General features: G+C 39.0%; 2 protein-coding genes across 3 annotated transcripts in view; one reads left to right on the forward strand and one right to left on the reverse strand.

The window, feature by feature from the left end:
- The window catches only part of si:ch211-243j20.2 (uridine-cytidine kinase-like 1), a 30,940-nt gene extending 20,200 nt beyond the window's left edge, over positions 1-10,740 (reverse strand). Inside the window, exons 1-4 of the mRNA XM_042391412.1 lie at positions 10,594-10,740; positions 7,599-7,807; positions 3,070-3,176; positions 2,118-2,288 (exon numbers count right to left, since the gene is read on the reverse strand). Coding sequence (XP_042247346.1) covers positions 2,118-2,288; positions 3,070-3,176; positions 7,599-7,807; positions 10,594-10,685 — 579 coding nt within the window. The 5' untranslated portion in view covers positions 10,686-10,740. The remainder of the gene's footprint in view (positions 1-2,117; positions 2,289-3,069; positions 3,177-7,598; positions 7,808-10,593) is intronic.
- The window catches only part of slc30a2 (solute carrier family 30 member 2), a 45,107-nt gene that overhangs the window by 11,371 nt on the left and 17,813 nt on the right, over positions 1-15,923 (forward strand). The window contains exon 3 of one of the 2 annotated variants that reach the window (XM_042391413.1): positions 12,424-12,533. The exons of the other annotated variant lie outside the window; for it this stretch is intronic. Coding sequence (XP_042247347.1) covers positions 12,451-12,533 — 83 coding nt within the window. The 5' untranslated portion in view covers positions 12,424-12,450. The remainder of the gene's footprint in view (positions 1-12,423; positions 12,534-15,923) is intronic. 2 annotated transcript variants of the gene reach the window in all.

A 15,923-nucleotide genomic window follows, 5' to 3' on the forward strand; every position in this document is an offset into this window, starting at 1 on the left:
AATCGTTCGTTGCAGCTTTACTCACCAGAAGGAAAAAAGAGAAAATGCTGCATTACACACAGACAACATCGACCTGCTGTATTCATGTTCTTCATCGTTATCTGATGAACCTCATCGTGAACCTGCTTTACTACCAGGAGAGTGTGTGTGTGTGTGTGTGTGTGTGTGTGTGTGTGAGATTAATCACCGCCTCAATCAAAGACAAAATGCTGCTGAGTATGTCACAATCCTATTACCTTCCTCTGACCAGCTTCACGCTGAAGTCAATGGACTGAACACTTCAGTATTGATTTTGAGAGAAAGAGAGCAAAGAGAGAAAAGAAGAAACAAAGAGAGCGAGCCGGCGACGGTTGTGTGTGTGTGTGTGTGTGTGTGTGTGTGTGTGTGTGTGTGTGTGAAGAAGAAAGTGAATCCTAAAGAAACAGATGAGTGTTTATCGATTTGTTCATTTCCTTGTTCTCTGCTAAGAGATGATTTAGTGGGGAACATATTAAAGTGTAGATGCTCTGAGAGAGAAGGTGACCTCTAGTTTTACCACCGAAGAAGAAGAAGAAGACTCAACTGCATCCTGTGATTACAGACAAACACACACTGAGGATATACAGCCTCAGGCTAGCTGCCCCCGAGCAGCTTAATTACAATCACTCCAAAAAAAAAAAAAAAAAAAAAAAAAAAGGCTCCATAAAGTGATTTCTGCGTCACGAGTCGTGATCGGCGTTTTCTCCGTGTGCTGTTGCGCCTTTCAGCCATGAAATTACATCGCAAAGGAATAGTGAGCGGTTGTCAGAGTGCGCCGCCGCCGCATTGATTCTTCACGATGCTTTCGGGAGGGGGATTCGAGCTCTTTTGCGGGGTAAAGTCCCCGTACGATAAATCCTTAATAATTAGCAAATTAGCAGGCGTCTTAATTGGCATCAGCTCATGCGGCTAATACAGAGCATCCCTGAGGGGGTTTAGTGATCTGTGAGCGCTGTTAAAATCCTGAAAATTACAAAACGCAGCACAGATTACTTCTTCTTTTTGGTTTTTGATGTTAATAGATTAACTCTTACAAAAGGTCTCAGTTTTTTAACTATAATTAAAGCAACAGAAATATTGAATCAATACAGATTGGATGATGAATTCTGCTCCATCTGATTAAGAAGCAGCGACAGTATTGTTGTTTTTTATAGGATTAAATGATCATCCTGACGATACGGTGAAATTCTGCTTAAAGAGGACCAGAAGTTATAAAGTCCGATGCTGCCTTCAAGTCAAAACTCAGGGCTTCAACCTGCTCTGAACGCTTTGTTTGTAAAGTGACCTCCACTTCCTCATCAAAGTGATGCCAGATTGTTTGCATCTTTGTTGCTAAGGTTGTTTCCGTGTGTCGTTCACGTCGTTCACTCACATATTTTAGATCAGATTCAGCTCCAACGTGTACAGATGGGTTTGAGAAGTTTATGTTTTGAGTAAAGAACAAGAAAAAGAAGTGAAATCCTGCTGCTATAGTTTGTTTACGTAGCCTCCGGAGCCTGAGGAAGCTTCCTGAAGCTGACCAATCAGAACAGAGTGGGCTCATCAGGAGGCGGGCCTTAAAGAGACAGGAGCTAAAACGGCCTGTTTCAGACAGAGGCTGAACTGAGGGGCTGCATAAAGGACCAGTAGAAGATTAATAAGGAACTTTTAACTGTAAATCATGCAAAGATATTCCAGTAGAGCCCCAGAATATAAATATAGACCTGGAAATGTGCATGAAACAGCCATAAAAACTTATTAAGACTTATTATCACCAACATTCACTAATTTTTTTAGTCTTAATAATCTGAAAAGTGCACATTTTTTAACATTTAAGTAAACATAACAGACAACACAGGTAGACAATTAGAGTAATGCAACCACCAGGTCCTGTAAGAACACAAAATCTAATGTTCACATCCACCAACAAGCAGCTTGAGTTGCTTATTCACGCTGCAGTTTGCGTTGAGAACTGGGAAAACACACACTGTAAACTCTGTCAACAGCAACTTGGTTTTTATAGGTTGTGACGCCTCATTCAAACGGTCCGGAACAAACAAATCCCATCTAAAAACAGCAGTTAGCAAACAGTCGGCTCAGTTAGTGAGAAAGTCTTTTACCCATTCTTTGCGTCTGCAGTGAGACGTGAAGTCGTAAACCGGGACTTTGATGCTTTTTCCTTTCTTCAGCTTTCTGAGGACGGTGACCAGCAGCTCAAAGTCAAAGGCGTCAGGATGGTCGAAGTTATACTCGTTTTTGGCTGCGAGCTCCTGCTCCTCTTTATTCAACACCTGAGACACAAACAAACACAAACAGTAAACGACGACAGGGTGTAATCATGAGTAAACCATGGTTGGTTTCTTAACATACATTTCATACAAAAATGACTAAATGAGACATTTAGTTTAGCATCTCCTACAATACTTGCATGTTATCTCGATCTTTCTATCTATATTTGTCCTGATACCCTTTACTGTCGTCTACTGAACACACAGCTTGTGAAAGTTTACTTCCTCATCTGTAAAATTTAATTTAAAGGAGGCTCAATGCTGCGTTCAAAATAAAGATGCTGCTACCAAAAACTCTTCATTCTGCTGGTGGTGAAAACTGTGTATAAAACATCAGAAATTTAAATCTAACTATGTGAAGGATTAATTATCCCTCCCTACTTATTTCATTTCATCCACAGAGACATAACGGCTCTCGGATTCAGTGAGCAGAGCGAAGCATCGACGTCTGTTCTCAGAGGAGAGCGATATATAACGGATATGAAGCGTTCAGTCGGTCAGGGGCTTTTACTCCTTATGCTGAAATCAGCACGAATGTCCTGCTGTCTACAAGGCTTTACATCAATTTAATGTTTAATTTACACCAACTAGGCGCATTATTTTAAAATCAAAGGCTGATTAATTATTGTGGAACAGTGAGTTTAAAATGCTGAGTGACTGATCTGACAGATTACAGAGTTTTTATTGTTGTCATAAGTAAAAATGCTAAAATGCTAAATTAATCAAAGCTCTTATTTACATTTTAAATGAAGCTTTACTTTTACTGTCAGCTGGGTTTTTGTACCTTGTAGAAAGAGTCCATGGAGAGCAGAACCACCCAGGGAACATCCAGCGCTTCAATGATCTTATTGGCAACTGTGGTTTTCCCAGAAGCACTTCCTCCACACAGACCTGTGGCGGGGAAACACCGAGAACCACAACAACACCGTCACTGACGCAGATCAATCAAACAGAAGATGCTTCATTAACAGTGATTCACAGAGAAATAAAAAACATTAAATCCTCACATTTGAGAAATTAATACCAGAAAATTTTGGCATTTTTCGTCAAAACACGACTTAAATGATGTATCACTTATCAAAATAGTAAAAAAAATAAAAATAATGATAATTTCCAGTCAATCAACTAATTTAAAAGCTGATCATCAGAGAAAATGAATCAGCAACTATTTTATTAATCAAATAATCATATTAGCAATAATTTTTCAAGCAAAAATGAGACGTATTTGGTGGTTGCAGCTTCCTGAATGCAGGGTTTCTGCCAGTGTTCTGCTCGCCAGGCCTGAGCAACGAGACCCAGAGAGACACGAGAGCAGCTGCTCGCTAACAGCTCCGTGTGTTTACAGCAGAGAGCAGGAGGGAGGAAAGACGTCTCACTCTGCTGCTGCTGCAGACACCTTCAGTTTTAGTGTCCGCCATCCGACTAAGTGTTGATAACACGCTCAGTATTTTACAAATTAAATTTTTTTTTTTAAATTTGATGAACCTGGGCGCTGATACATGAAAATGAACTAAATGGGTTGCTGTTTCAGTGCTGCGAGCAGTGGTCCTGAAGCTCAGCAGGAACCACCTTCTCCAAACACCGTGGACAGGAAAGACAGGTTGGAGATGCAACTGCTAGCAAGAACTTGTGGGTCCATGGTGGGCTTCTTGAGGAGGGGGCGGATGACTTGGACCTCGAGAGCAGGTGGGACACTACCAGTTTGAAGTGAGAGGTTGACGGTTTGGGGGATCAGGAGGCTGAGACTGAGGGTCGATGACAGGAGGAGGCAGAGAGGGTTGCCAGGATTGTTATTAATTAGGTTTAATTAGAACTCTGAGCATCTTTAAGGGATTTGGAGTCCTTTGATGTTCACGGAAGGCCAGTTAATGGACAGCGAGCCCAGAGCGTCGATCCGGGAAGCGTCCAGCTGCTTTTATTTTCCTGCAGGTCATGACTGAACCGGGGAGCAGAGCGTGAAAAATTGACCTCACGTGTCTTGACAAGAGCAAGAAGATCACAGACGCTGCTCAGAGATCTACTGTAGAGCTCCACCAGTTCAACCACTGATGCAGAAGCTGGGCAGGTGATGTGCTGGAGGTCATGATGGCTCAGTCAACGGGACGCTTAGGTTTACTTCGGGATGACGGGACGGTCAAATGTGTCAAATCAGACACCTGTAGGTTGATGATGGGGGGCGGAGTCAGTGATGACCAGGTCAGGTGCGCCCCCTGGTGTTAGCAGGGACACCAACATGCTGCTTCAGGCCAAGACACTCAATCAGACTAATTAACTCTAGTGCGTAATGACAGCAGGGGTTGTTGACAACAACAACTACAATGTTGGAGATTTCACCTCACTGATGTTGATTCTGCTTCCCTGGTGAGTTTGTTCCTCCTTCTCACATCTAAAAAACTGTCTGTGAAAAATTGGAATAGATCACAAGCTGTAGACGGTGACAGATTCAGGATGGTTCTCTTATAGAGGAACACGACCACCTCACACCTGCAGCTGTCAGTCGTATCTGCTGCTGCTGCTGCTGCACTGCAGCCGCTCAGGAAGTAGAACCACGTCAGTTCTGCCACTTTAATGAACTCTCATGAACGCTGCTGCTGTTGTTTTCTTCCTTTTACCATTGGTCACAGAAATTAAACATATTTTCTTCTGACCAGATTATGTAATATATCCACCAAAACCACCTACAAAAAAATGGAATCGTCTCAGAGTTGCAACTAACGATTGTTTTCATGATTAATTTATCTGCTGATTATGTTCTTGATTAGTCTAGTAATCATTTAAAAATACTGAAAACAATGATTTTCACAGTTTCTCAGAGGCCACCGTGATGTCTAACACTCTGAAATGTTCAATTAACTGTCATATATTTAAAGGAAAAACAGTAAATCTTCACATTTTGAGAAGCAGGAACCGTCAAACATTTGGCGGTTTTGCTTGAAAAACTGAAACAATTGAAGAGACGCATCATGCATCATCATTTCCAGTTCTATATCTTTATACTGGAGCTCTACTGGAATATCTTTGCATGATTTACAGTTATTAAATTAAATTCCTTATTTATCCTCTACTGGCCCTTTATGCAGCTCCTCAGTTCAGCCTCTTGTCAATGTGGAAAAAAAATAGCAACATCACAACTTTGAAAAAAAACAAAAAAAACGATGTTGTCTCAAAGATATTTGAGTTTAAATCATATAAAACAGAGAAAAGACCATATCTAACATTAGAGCAGCTACTTTTGCTTGATAAATTAGTCAAATGTTTGGTGATTAACGTTCTGTCGGGTTTATTAACTCTTCCTTTCAGCTCTCTCTTCTTGCTTGGCACTGCAGAAAATATGTGAGTGCAACCATATTTCTGAAGTCAAAAAAAAAAAAAACGTGTCGTAGTTTAGTGCCAGTGATGTAAAACAAAAGCTAGTGTGGAGCGCTGCTTTCCTCTCTCTCTCTTGACCTCCTGGGTTACAGACCACAACAGCAATCCCTCAGGACCACCATCTCTGGGAACCGGGCCAAGACTACGAGCTTGTTGGCTGGCAAGAGGGTGAAAAACAGGATGCATTTCCTAGGAAGAGTCGTGTGTGTAGTGCATATGTGTGTGTGTGTGTGTGCAGGAGCAGAAATAGCCTACGGAGCTACTTCTGTGGTATAAACAACTCCCAGTGAAATGTTGGACTGGGATTTTTCTGCTCAGGTAAAACTTATCAAGGTCAAAACTGCTGACTGGGAGGAAGAAGCCCGTTTCTACACATGATTACAGCTCTGGAAAAGGCTTGTAGAAATACTAGTTCTCACTTGTAAATTCATACATTAAAAAAGGAGCTCAAAGCTTATTGATTCAGCATAAATGACAGATTTTAAAGTCTGCCACCCAGCAAGTGAAGCTCGGCCAATGAAACGAGCTGCTACGGCAGATAAAACCTTTTCTATTAGCAATAAAACCAGACTGAAGAGATAGCAAACAACCTTTGGTATCTATGACGCTTCACTGTGTTGTTTTTGCTGTCCTCACTTCACCTCTTCTTCACTTCTCCTTTTGTTCAGGCGTTTTTTGCCATCTCTGCATCTTCTAAACCCTCCCCTTAGCTCCTTTTTTTTAACTCTAATACTCCTCATTGTTTATCCGTCTTTCACTCCTTTCTCTTTATTTTCTGTTGACCTTTAATGCAGCTTTGCTGTGTCCAGTTCTCCTGCTTTTACACAGTCTGGTCCTTTTAAAGCCGGAGCCTCATCGACCTCAGTACAGCCGAGTGTGAAATTGTAACCAGTCATTGCGACCTATTGACAATAACAGATTGCCTACTAAAGATAATGTCCACCCACCTCCCCCCCCGACCCCCACGTATTCCCACTCATGCCAATCTGATGTGTTTAACCACGGAACATCAAACACACACACACACACACACACACAGCTTCTCTGTCACGCTTCATTTTACTGCTGCTCGTCCTGAGGCGGATATTTTACTGTGCTGATCAGCAAGATGCTGTAAAAACGCCTGTAGTGACGCCAGAGCGCTCAAAAATAATGCCTGAGCATTTTTTACATTTATTGTAGTTTTAAAAAATTGTAATACTAGTTTTATATATATATATATATATATATATATATATATATATATATATTATATTATATATTATATATATATATATATATATTATTGTATTGTACATATGTTGATTGGAGAGGTTCGGGGACACCACAAACTAAAAACTCCCTAGTTGACAAGATGTAGAGGGTTTATGGTGTTCTGCATAGTTGTGGCATAAAGCATGTCCTAATTATTGTTATTCGAATATGACTCACTTATTTGAACTGATGTAGTTTTGTTTGTGTTTTAGCTGCATGCTAAACAAACACATTTCCAGAAACTAGAAGATGTCGAATGAAGCCTGATACAGGCATCATGGCCTCACAGTTCTTCTGTTAGAAGCTTTTCCATTTGGGTATTTGGCCAATAATTCTATAAAAAGGGTGGATGTTAAGGGGTTAACTATTCACCTGAACAGTTTATGATGTTGTATATGGTATCATTGTAATCCTTGACCATCAGAACATGTGGGTAGACATCACCTTTTCTGTGTTATCATGTCTGGTTCAGGTGATTTGGTGCAAAATACGTAATCCGCTTATGGGTGGAAAGCAAAATGGCCGCCATGGCCGCCACAAAGTGTTTTTGCGATGGCTCCGTTTCTGAAAATGTTCAGGTACCCAAACTGTACAAGTTTGCCAAGTTTCATGCTTTTATGAGAAAGTGAACATAATTTTCACGTATCACCTGGACTACATCTCATTCTGTGATGTTGGATGTTCTCTCACCGATGACGAAGGCCTCTTTGAAGGTCGTCCCGGTGACGTTGTACCACGGCGGTCTGCCGGCGGTGTAGATGGTCCTTTTATTGGTCCTCAGCAGCGGAGGCTCTGTCTTTGATTGGCTCGTGGTCCGTTTCCGTGGCGATAAGGAAGGGGTCAAAGGGCAGCGGGGAACGTGTTTCGGTAAACCGTCCAGAGAATCATCTCCACTCCCGCTGAAAGACAGAAAGATGACAGACGTCTGCGGTGCAATACTTTAATTTCATCTTAACTAATATAAACTTACATAACATCATATTTGCAGATTTTACTACAGAATTGATCAGATATGGATCTGATCCAGAGCGATTAGAAAATTAATCAGAAACTATTTTGATAATCAAGTCATCATTTGCGTCAAAAATGCCAAATATTCTTTGGTTCCAGATTCTTAGATGTGAAGATTTTCTGTTTTCCTTCAACAGATATAAAAGTCATTTGAAATGAAGTCGTCACACAGCTGTAAGAAGCTATGAACGGCAGTTTTTCACAATTTTATAATATCTGATAAACCAAACGATTAATTGAGAAAATAATGGTTAGTTGCAGCTCTGATCTGATCTAATGAATGTATGATAGATATTCAGTTTACTATCCTAGAAGACTAAATAAACCAGAAAATAATCATATTTGAGAAGCTGGAATCAGAGAAAATGACTTAAAACGATCAATGGTTGCAGCTCTAATCTAATCCCTGTGACTGGTTGCTTATTGTCATATTTATTTATTTTGTGTGTTTGCTTGTTGCCATCAGAGATGCCTTGTTAGCTCATAGTTGACCCCCGTGCTGCTGCTCCAATAGACATTTTAGTAAACACAAGATATCTACAGGTTCCACAAAGCTTAATACAAGAAAGTCTGAAATTTAAAAAGCAAATTACGACCAAAAAAATGTTTTAAATGCTATAAAAATCAGCTTATTTCTGAATAAAACACATCTAAATCACATTTATGAAGCCATATATGAGCAGCTAATTGCTACGATATTTAAATAATTGGCTTTGTGAGGACCTGCAGACAGTCTGTCCTGCAGAGAGATGAGAGGGAGTCTGTTCTCTCTGGTGTCTCGCTCTGAACTCTCCACAGTGAAGTTCCTGCTGTCGGTGTGGTTGAGGGGGAGGAAGGAGGAACTTGCCAACACTCCCCAGGAAATCACACCGCTGCCCTGGACGCAGCTCGGCACACGATGGGGGGGGGGGTCACCGTTCACATGAGTAAGGCTGTCATCACTTGGCTGAAATACTTTGTGACAAGTCTCCTATCGTTTTGAGTCACTTTTTGAATAGAAAATGTCCAAATTCTCTGATTCCAGCTTCTTAAATGTGAATATTTTTTGGTTTATTTAGTCCTCTGTGACAGTAAACTGAATATCTTTGGGTTGTGGACAAAAAACAAGACATTTGAGGACGTCATCTTGGACTTTTTCACCATTTTCTGATCATTTATGGACCAAAAAAACGAATCGATTAATCAAGAAAACAACTGACAGATAATGAAAATAATCATTAGTTGCAGCCTTAAAGTCTCCAGTTCCTATTACTATAATCTCTGTGTCCTATTCTGTCCTGTATTTGGAGAATATCAGGTTAAATTTAATTCTAATTATCCTTATCTTATCCTTTTACAAATGAGTTTAGTGTGCTGGTTTCTCACTGGGCATGACTTCATTTAGATAAGATGCTTATCTAAACTTCCCGCTGCCCTTCAGCGTCTACTTCTGCACAGTCTAATGAGAGAAAGTGCGGCGGGCGGATCGGGTGTAATCGGGCAGCTGTAGAAGCTCAGGTGGTGGAGCAGAAGACGCCATTAATTGTGGGGTTGGTGGATCAATCCCCACCATCCCTCCCCGTCTGCACGTCAAAGTGTCCTTGAACAAGATGATGAACCCAAACAATATAAGCAACTTTAGACAAAATTACTGTTTGTACTGTAAATATAAGCTTTCCTCCAACTGATTTGTGTAAATTATTGAAGTAATAATTTATTTCTTAACCTGCTGCAATAATGCAAATGCTCAAATCCTATTTCACCTACTGATTTTGCATTTTTAAATATTAAAAGTGTGTTTATCTGCGCAGCAAGTGCCCTCATTAGTATTTAGAGAGGAAAATGGAAAAGCTAATACTTAAATATCTGCCTACAACAAAAAAAGCAGCAAATGATTTATGCATGAGTGAAGGATAAATGCTTCAATTGTCTACATTTCTCCTTTTGTGCCCAGTTCTACATAATCCTCGTGGGTGATGTAATACTGTATTAAAGCACAAATAACCTGAGTGGGCACGTGTTGGCAGCTATCCTGATTCACACACACACATCCAGGTCAGACAGACACCTGATCCCTCTGCGCATCCTTAGTGCTACGTGTTATGAATGAGCTGGTTGACGATGTGCAAAACTCGCTTCAATTTCCTGTCTAAACTAGTCGGTTGTCTCGCTCATTGTTGTCGGGTTTTTTCCCACCAGAATATGCTCTCACAAGGCAGGGTGAAGGTAATTGAGGGTGATGGGTGATGTGTAGTCATGCCGAATTAATCGAGCCGTATTGATACGACGTTAAATGACGTTATGTCCGTTATAAAGCTTCAATAACGAGCGGTTGTGCATAAATCGTCATTTTTTCAGTGAAGTCTGGCGTGAAGTCTCCCTGAAGCTGGACCGGACCGTTAAAAGCGCTGAGAGAGGATAGCTAGCTTTCACAAAGATGTACGTTTCAACAGACTTCTTACAGATATAAAAGGATTCAGTCTCAAACACTTTATTGTTGGTTTAATGTGGTTAAAATTAAATGTCTCGCGTGTGTGTGTGTATGTCAGCGTCTTCATTTACAGCCACGCTCACAAACAATGCGTGGGACGGGAGCTAGCCGGCTAGCTGCGTCAGCTCGCCGACACGGCCTGTTTATTCGCGGCGGAGCGACGTTCACAGCCGCGCCACAGACGTTTCATAGTCTGTACTTTACCTGTCGGACCTGGACATCGACCTGTCCGCCTCCATGCCATCGTCTGGCTGCTGCTGCTCCTCCGGTTTCGTGTCACTGCTGCTTGTTTCCATGTCGTCTCGGCGCGGCGCGGAAACCAAACACTGGAAGCGTCATGACGTCAGGACGCGTAAACTGGCGGTGCATTTAATGTAGTCAGGAAAAATGAAAAATTAAATGTACAGACATGTATCACATTGTGGTTCCCAACCTGGGGGTCGGGACCCCTATAAAGGTTCACTGGATCTATCTGAGGGGTCGCAAAATGATAAGACGGGATAGGACAACAGAAAAAAAGAGCATATTTCTGACATCTTTTTCAAACTTTCCTCAAATATTTGCGTTATTTATTAAGAATTACTGTGTTTTATCTCCTCGAGCCTCTATAAGTTATTGAAATAAAACAAAATAAGTCATTTGCGTGTGACGAGGGCCTCATGTAGAATTTGCTTCATTTTAAGGGGTCACAAACCATAAAGGTTGGGAATCACAAATAAAATTTAAAAATACTTTGTTTGGAACAATAATGTGTGTCTGATTTGTTTTATTGTTGTTGTTTTATTTATTTATTTATTTTTTACAAAAAAGGTATAATTGATCCGTTAAAATCCTTAAGACAGATGTTTTTTCCTTCTTGTTCCTTCAGTTGGATGTTTGTTCTTCTTCTCTGTGCAGAATGATGTATGTGCAGAGTTTGTTTTCACATTCATCTGCTGAGGGAGGAAAGTTTCTCTGAGCTCATTAAAAATCCAATTTTTAAGGGGGCGGGACTACAAGCATGATTTGTGACATCACAACTAGATTGAAGTCAATCATGGTCCAATATTCAACTTACACAACTATCTATCTATCTATCTATCTATCTATCTATCTATCTATCTATCTATCTATCTATTTAGGCCTATATTTAATCTTGACATGAATATGTTTATCTTGTTGGATGGACACAATTCTGTTAATCTTTTGAAAATTTTAAGTATTCTATAATTCATCTTTTAGTATCTTTATGCATTTTTAGATGGACATGCATGTTTATCTTTTTAGAGACAGACAAATATTATTTTTTATCTTTTAAATTCTCTTAAGACTGATCTGTGATAAACGTCTGTATATCTTTTCCTGTAAATCTGCTCAGCTTTTTACATTAAATCAAACTGATGTCAATATAAGTGACATAAAGGCAGATATGATGTATGATGAAAATCATTTATCTTTTTTAACCTGATACATAAAATAAAACTGTGTCAGCGTCAGATTGTGCAGTGAAATGAAAACAAACTGTAGTCTGTAGACAATAAATCTGTTAAATATTATTTAACATATATCATTTTAAAGTATTTTTTCCATATTATTGTTGTAATCTGTATGAGTAAAAACGACATAAAGCTCGCGCACATGTGTGTTTCTGTGTATGAATTGATTTTGGTTGATATTGATGATGATGAATGTCCTATTAGAGCTCGTGGCTGCAGCGTTGAACAGACAGCAGCTGCAGTGTGAAGATCTGCTGCTGCTGCTGCTGCTGCATGTCTGAGGCTACAACTCCAACCAAATTTAAAAAAAAAAAAAAAAAAACCTCCCTCAGACATCCCGCATGTGGTTTCCTCCTCCTGCCTCCCAACAACCGCAATGAAGGATTTTTTTTTTGTGCGTTTTGTTGTGAAGTCTCAGTGCTGCTCACTACGAGGTCTCGGCTGACTTTTCCCCGCGTCGAGTGAACATCAGGACCTGTCGATTCTCACCTGCAGCATCCTCCTAAAGGAAAAAAAACAACAACACACCACACCTTTAATTCTTTCCTTTTAAAAGCAGACTGGACACCGACTGCAGGCTGAACACATGGATACTAACGCTGCAAATTCGGAGAAATCTCACCTGATACACGAGAAGAATGCTAAAATGTATTCTCTCAAACTACAGAGGTGAGGACACGTTTCATTTAACTGCAGCTGCATGAAGAGCTGCGTGTTGCTGTGATAAGTTTATGCATTTAAAAAAAATAATAATAATGAGATCAACTATTTAATCAAGTTTACAGAAAGTGACAGAAGCTTTAAGAAGGAAGCGAATCTGCTTTTCTGTGATTCTATGTAGTGAGAAAGTGAATCTCACGATCTCTGTTCTAATCATTGTGATTATGTGTTGGGAGCAGTTGTTACTGTGCTGCATGTTAAGCAGGCGGACGCTCTTGCGGGCTGTTTTATGTGAATGAACAAATTCATTTCCATGCTTGGCTTGTTTCTGGACAGCCTGTGACAAATGGCCCCGGGGCCCAGTTCACTGAGCAATGCTAAAAACTCATCATCTGTCATTAGAGAGGCAGCAGCAGCAGCAGCAGCAGCTCCTGCACGGTCACATGGAGACATTCACCTGTACGGAACCACAGCAACTTCATGTGTGTGTAAGAAAATTATAGGCTATTTAAAAAAAAAAAAAAAAATTCTTTGGCCTGTAATTATTAAAACAGTGTGTCCTTATGTCAGGATCCTGCTGCAACATTTGATTTATCTACATCTGAAGGAAATATTATACGTCTAAAATCTGGATTTATGGTCATAAAAATGTAAAAAATAATCTGGTTCAAAATAATATTTAAAGATCTTGTCAAATAAAAACAATAAAATAAGAGACTTGAAAATATTCGGCTTTTTTTTTCGTCACCAAAAAAAAAAAAAAAAAATCACAAATGAATAATATTTCTTCTGCTCAGTAAAATAAATAAATTAATTAATTAATAAGAAGGAAGCAGCTTTGTTTGCTGCTGCAGAAACACACCTGGAGGTTTAAAACATAATAAATATAAACTATAATAAAATCATTTTTTTTTTTTTTTTATTATAGTAAATTCGCTCAAGCTTTGAATTTAAATAATAATATTCATCATCATGTCGGAGTGATTTTTTTTTTTAACCATTTTAAATCTGATCGTCTTTAGGCCTCGTGATGCATCTGATTTCATCCATCTGATCAATAACCGCGTTAATGATCTCATATATTTATATATCGATCTCAGGAGAGCTCAGACTGAACTGATCAACACTTTTAAAGCTGTTTATGTCCGTTTTTTAAGGCGATTTGAGCAAAAAAAAAAAAAAAAAAAAAAAAAAGATGTCAGCTGTTAGAAATTTTACACGAAGCAAAGAAGAGAAACATTTATTAATAATATCAGGCTGAAAGGCCTCAGTGATGATATTTAATCCACTAACAGTCCAGATAAATATCCAGTTCATCCTGATAAATATTAATTTACTGATTTATATGTAAATAATAAAATAAAGACAAATAGAAATGGAGTTTATTAAAGAGAGAGAGAGAGAGGTACATATGGCACTACATTTGGTATTTCATGCACCATTTGCACCGTGCGTGTGCGCGTGTATGTGCGCGCGCGCCTGTGTATGCGTGCGTGTAGCTTTCAGTCCCAGCTGGCAGCGCGGTGACGTCGATCCTTTATCATAAATACTGTAAATTCACTTCGTTTCTGATCGAATCCGCAGAACAAACATCAAAAACAAGAATCCGTTTATGAAAAGCTTTATAAAGTGTAACTAAAGGTTTAATAATTCTTTATAGATCAGTTTTATCGATGGGAACAGCTCTCTAGTTCTCCCTGACTGTTGAGTCATTAATAGTCATCAATAAAGGGTCAAAAGAGTTTCTCACTTTCTAATCAGCCATCAGCAACATTAAGAGACTCATCAATAATTATTAATGTCAATAAATCCTTTATGAAAGTTTCAGGTTTGGTTGTGCTGCTTTTCCTCTGAAGATGATCAATCAGTTCTGTTAGAGAGGAACTAACGAGCTGAAAACACCAGGCCTGTAACTAATGATTCATCTCACTATTCATTCATCCACTGATTTTTTTTTGTTGATAAATTGATCAATAATTTATCTATAAAATGTCAGAGACCAAGACGACATCTTCAGTCAAAAACCCAAAAGATGAGATAGACGACCAGCGAAACCATCAAATATTCACATCTGAGAAGCTGGAACCAGTGAAGTTTACTGAAAAATGACTTCAATGATCAATCAATTATCAGAACTGTTGACTGGTTGACTAATCAATTAATCAACTAATTGCTGATCCTCTAAAAAAGACAAATCTAAGAGTCATGATGGATAAACACGGACCACAACCTGCCAACCCAAAATATATCTCTTATAATATAAGAGATCAATATGTTTATTAAACATTATTACAGTCATTAGTTACAACATATAAACTATTAATTAAGGACGATTCATAGAAACAAACAACATCTGAAAAATGAACACAGACACAAACATTTGATCTTCAGATGTTTTCTGTGTTCATGTTCAGACTGTTGATGATGTTTCTGATTTTCTGGCTGCAGTTTGATTTGATGACGTCAGCAGATTTGCAGCTCTGCAGGACTCACTGATAGAAGAGAAGAAGGTTTAATGAAGCTGCAACTAACAGTTGTTTCCATTATTGAATAATTTGCTGATTATTTTCTCAATTTATGAGTTAAGTGATTAAGATGCATAAATATACTGTCATCATAACGTTCTTTAATTGCAGAGTCATTCTCTCTCTTCCTCCTGGTTTCCTGAGAGATGAGAAATAAAAAGTGTCAGAATATTGTGAAAAATGTCACCAAACCCAAAGAAAAAGAGAGAAAAGCGAATAAATCTTCACATTTAAGAAGATGAACCAACTAATGTTCTGCAGTTTTACTTGAAAAACAACTAAAGCGATTATCAGTTATCAATAATGGTTGTCGATTAATTCTCTGTTGATCAGCTAATTGATTTAATCAACGGATCGTTTCAGCTCTAGTTTAAATTAACTCGACTAATCACCTGTGAGTGAGGAGCTTCAACATGAAGGTGCAGTTAACAGCAGAGATTCATCAATATGCACCAATAAATGTTGTCTTGAACACACGAGACATGTGGAGGTTTGAATCCAAACTCAACTCCTGACTAAAGCTGAAATAACAAGTTCGTACTGTATCAGTCAGCAAAGAGTTGCTTTATACAGCAGAAGCAACATAAGCAGCAGTTATATAAATGATGCTTTCAGCTGATTCTGATAAAAACAAATGAATTTCATCATTATTTATTGATCTGTCTTTATGATTTCACCCTGCTGCTTGTTTACTGGGCTGTAGTGAAACTGTCTGTAGGTTAATGGGAGTCTGGTCCAGTGAAACCAGTCAGGCTCTTTATGGACTTCTCTCACCAGTTCAATATCTGGTGGTGTAATATTCTCACAATCAAGATCTAATGTTTGTTGTGATTTCATGTTTTCCAAATAAATGTAGTTTAGGTACAAGGACGGA

The sequence above is a fragment of the Thunnus maccoyii genome, chromosome 17 (genome assembly GCF_910596095.1).
Source record: "Thunnus maccoyii chromosome 17, fThuMac1.1, whole genome shotgun sequence".
Lineage (NCBI taxonomy): Eukaryota > Metazoa > Chordata > Actinopteri > Scombriformes > Scombridae > Thunnus > Thunnus maccoyii.